Source organism: Sorghum bicolor, chromosome 3, assembly GCF_000003195.3.
Source record: "Sorghum bicolor cultivar BTx623 chromosome 3, Sorghum_bicolor_NCBIv3, whole genome shotgun sequence".
Taxonomy (NCBI): domain Eukaryota; kingdom Viridiplantae; phylum Streptophyta; class Magnoliopsida; order Poales; family Poaceae; genus Sorghum; species Sorghum bicolor.
In genome coordinates this window covers 20,534,527-20,538,779 of record NC_012872.2, presented here as the reverse complement: position 1 = coordinate 20,538,779, position 4,253 = coordinate 20,534,527, and the positions used below count along the sequence as shown (strand labels likewise).

Here is a 4,253-nt window from a genome sequence, read left to right as displayed (position 1 = left end):
AAAGAAACCCTTTAACACCGGTTGGTAATACAAACCGGTGTTAAAGGGTCCTGCAACGTGGCAGCCCTGGCAGGATCCTTTACCAACCGGTGTTAAAGGGGGGGGGCTTTGGCCCCGGTTCCCTAAACCGGGACTAAAGGGTGGGCCTTTAGTCCGGAATGGGCAGCACCGGCTCGGGAACCGGGGCAACAGGCCCTTCCCGACCGGTGCTAATGCCCGAACGTGCAGCAGTGTTAGAGGTGAAAGTGGTATGGATAATCTTTCGCTTTTAATTTGAATTTTAAGAATATAGATAAAGTGTTTTTAATATCCGTGCGGAAATGGACAATTCGAATCCAACTATATGCGGATGTGGTGTATCAGCGAAATCCGACGCATATGAATTATTTGATAATTGAGCGCAGATTATTCAGCGCTTATAATAGGATAATCCTAATATTTTAAGGAGCCCAAGTGAAAAGAATATAAGTCAACCTAACCCATGATACAAAGATAATTATATTGTAGCCCACAACAAAGCTCGTCTAATGAAAGAACTATCTTCTACCAAAGTGGAGAACTAGTACAAAGAAAAAAAGCGAAGGCAAAGTTTTGCTTTATTAAGAATATTTACTACTTTTACACACTTGTTTTATACTCTTAAATTCAAACAGAGAACTTGTATTATTTTTTTGAGATCTTAAATCGAAGTGGTGGATTGATGGTGATTATTTTATGTTGCACAATGACTTTGGTTAATCATGAATTGTTTCTCATCATAAAAAACAACATGCAAGCACATATTATCCGACTTTAAAAAGTATGCTCCTGCTCTGACACCGGTCCAAATCCATACTATTTTGGACATCCTAAAAAAATCTATATTCGCATCTGAATCTGCATATCTAATCCACTCCGAACCCAATCAAAGAAAAAAAGATTAGGATATGGGAAAGCCATTATCCGCTCTGATCCGATCTGTTTTCATCCATGGTTGCCGATGCAATATGGGGTGGGCATCCATGGCAGAGCCAAGGTAGGGCAACCCTACTGGACCCTCTGCCCCTGGATCTGTGCTTTAGTTGTTGATGCTAAAAGCTCGATTTGGCCGGTTTCATGATAACTTCAATAAGCTGTGTTTTAGCAAAATCCTTCGAGGAGAACCCAAAGTGTCTACTAACATAAACTGTGCAAAGAAACTACAGTTCACTGATAATGAATGTCGAAGGGAAATGTCATGATGTTACCTCTAAGTTAGCACAACCAAAGTATCAAGATCTTGTTGATTTTCGTTGATAAAATCTAGTCGGCAGTCTACCGCAGGGTATACCCATAGTAGTAGATTGATCAGTGAAGGTTTGTGAGACAACGAACTAGATGGTAATACAGGCACCGGGACACAAGATTTATATAGGTTCAGCTGTCAGCTTAGCGTAATACCTACATCCTATGCTTCGATGTATTGTATTGATGAGTATGAGTTGAATTAAGGGGGTCCTTTCCCGCCTTATATAGTACGAGGGCAAGATGACACCTAAGAAAATCTAGATCTAATTGGTTACAATTTCCATATTTTGCATAAGATACGAAATCTACTATAAGGCCCGTTTCAATGCACTGTTTCCAAACAAATCTGCTGACATAGCATCAATGAAACGAACAATGAAATAACCTCCACAATGCATGAGTTTCACCTTGATGTTTCCTAGGCTGGGCAAAGCATTTAATTATTACAAAATGATTGGATCACATGCAAGATGGTGAAACGATTTAGTCCTCAGTGGGGATTTCATCCTGTTTCACCGCGTGGGAAACAACACCAGCGGAGTTTCACCATGGTGAAACTACTTTCTTCTCTCTCCTCTTCGTTTCATGCAAAAATTGCAGTTTTGCTGACATGACGCTCTAATAAATGTGCATGACATCCGGGTGAAACCCGCACTGAGACTAGCCTAACCGATCGATCAGGTTTTCTTAATCATCAAGTTGGTCTATCTCTATACGTCACGTCCACTAGCTTGATGGTCCACACAACCTGTTCCGATGAATTGGACCACCTCTAGCACAGCTTATGTGAATCCGCAAGGGTATACGGCTGTATACCCTCATAATTGGTCTCCCATCCTGGTAGTCGACCTTGTCATTTAGATCTAGCCCCATTGAATATGGACACTCCAAATGCTAGAAACTATATATAGTTCCTATACCTATTAATTATTATAGACACTATATATAGAAACTATGGTCTTAATGGATAGTTTCTATAAAATATTTTTTTATCCAATCACATTCATTCTCTCTCCATTCTTAGCCAATTATATCACTACATGTCTTGGATTTTGTGTAGACATTGTTTCTACCTTAGACCCAGTTTCTATGATTTTTACTGTCTCTCTTCAATAACTCTCTTGCCACATCAGCAAAATATTTAGGTGGCACTATAATTAATGTCTACAGAAACCACAATAATTTTTGTATTGGAAATGCCCCTTAGACCGTATATAGGACCTTTAGTCCTTGCCCGTGTGTGACTAGATTTAGCTATTACTTATGGCTTATTTTTGTTATGTACGTAGGTGTGAACAGTTCTAAGCGGAGTCGATAAGAGAGTGTGACTTGTTTGGAAAAGATTGGGAGATGTTTTCTACTTTTCTGTCGGGAGTTGAGTAGCTAAAGCTAGCTGCAGAAGCAAGCCCCAGCCGCCAAATTGGGCATTCACTAGCTAGGTCGAATCCAACAAAGGGGAGAGGCATGGCAGATTCCTATGTATAGCTCCCAAATTCATCAGTGTGAAGCTATTCTCCTGACATCAAATACTTCTGATACTATGATGAAACATTTGATGCGGATCACAAAAAAGAGGTACAATAGTGCATATATGTATATGTATTAGTATTATATTACGGCGCAAAAGGCCCTGATTCGACACTCACCCCTCTATATATAGATCATTATTACAGTGCAGAAAAAAGGCCTGCTTAATTAATTATTGCTACTTTGCTCCGTGTGTCTCCTGATAGAAAGCATGCATGCATGCATGGACAGGTGACTCCATCAGAGCAGCCGCCGGAGCTCTATATATATATAGTATATGCTACACGGCTACACCCAGAGCGCGCCGGCATTGCGCAGAAGCGGGACGAGGTTGCCGCTGAGGTGAAGCGACATCACCCTGTCGGTGGAGCCGACGAGCCTGCCGCCGATGAACACCGCCGGCACCGCGGGGTTGCGGCCCAGCAGCCTGGCCAGTGCCTTGTCCATCTCCTTCCCCCTGGGGTCCTGGTCCAGCTCCACCACCGTCGGGTTCACCCCGAGCTCGCGGAACAGGCGCGTCACCGTGTGGCACATGCAGCAGGAGCTCGTGCTGAAGATGACCACCGCACGCTGAGAAGCCAGCTTTGTCACCCGGTCCATTGCTAGCTAGATGAGATGATCTTCGCGATCGGCTTCGCGAAAAAAGGAACTTAAGATCGACTTGTTGGAAGAGAAAAATTATAGGAGATGACAGTGAGCTAGAAGAGCCACTTGTAAGATGCTTTGCGTACTTGCTTGTTGTGCTTGCTTACTTGCTTGGAATTGGTGACGGGAGGAGACTGGTTTATATAGGCATGGAAATGTGCATTGCCAATGCCAGCAATATATGGAGAGATCGATTTTGCAGCGATAGATCCTGATGACTGGCGAAAGGTGGGGTGATACCGGAGTGTGGCTGGATAATGGCCAAGCCCCTTTCTTGCGACACCACAGATCGGTTTAGTGTAGAATATTGGAATATATGGACGGCTGCAACAGGATACCGAGATGGTCGTCCATGCATGTTGATAAGGTTTGAGACTCTTGCTTTTTGCACTTCTCTTCTGATTCCCATTCGACAAGTCAGAAGAGAGAGAATGGGTGATGGATGATAAAGGAGATAGATGCCTGCCGGCAGTGAGATCATGCATGGTGATCTAGTCTTAGAGCTGAGTTGAGTGAGCTGTAGAAGATTCATCAAGAAAGTTGCAGCAACAGCTACAGGTACAACTATGAATAAGAAGAAGCCGTGTAACTATGAGTCGCTGAAACCAATTAATCGCCACAATTCACATATACAAAATATAGGTTGTGTTAAGTTCATTTCTTGTATAAGCCTGGCTAGCCAAACTAAGCCAGGCTAGCCCAAGCTTGTCTTTAGTAAGCTAAGACCTATTTCTTTGGTTGCATGCGCTGTGGAGCCTGGCTAGAATAAATTCGTGTTTGGTTAGATGCCTTAGTTTGTATATAGTCACCTTTTC

At 42.8% G+C, this 4,253-nt stretch overlaps 1 protein-coding gene across 1 annotated transcript; it reads right to left on the bottom strand.

Moving 5' to 3' along the window:
- Window positions 2,839-3,594, bottom strand: LOC8086361 (glutaredoxin-C1). The gene has a single exon (XM_002455581.2). The coding sequence runs from the start codon at window positions 3,391-3,393 to the stop codon at window positions 3,082-3,084; it is 312 nt and encodes a 103-aa protein (XP_002455626.1). The 5' UTR covers window positions 3,394-3,594; the 3' UTR covers window positions 2,839-3,081.

Excerpts from the sequence above, each read along its gene's own strand:
- LOC8086361 (XM_002455581.2), bottom strand. The coding sequence starts at position 3,393 with ATGGACCGGGTGACAAAGCTGGCTTCTCAGCGTGCGGTGGTCATCTTC.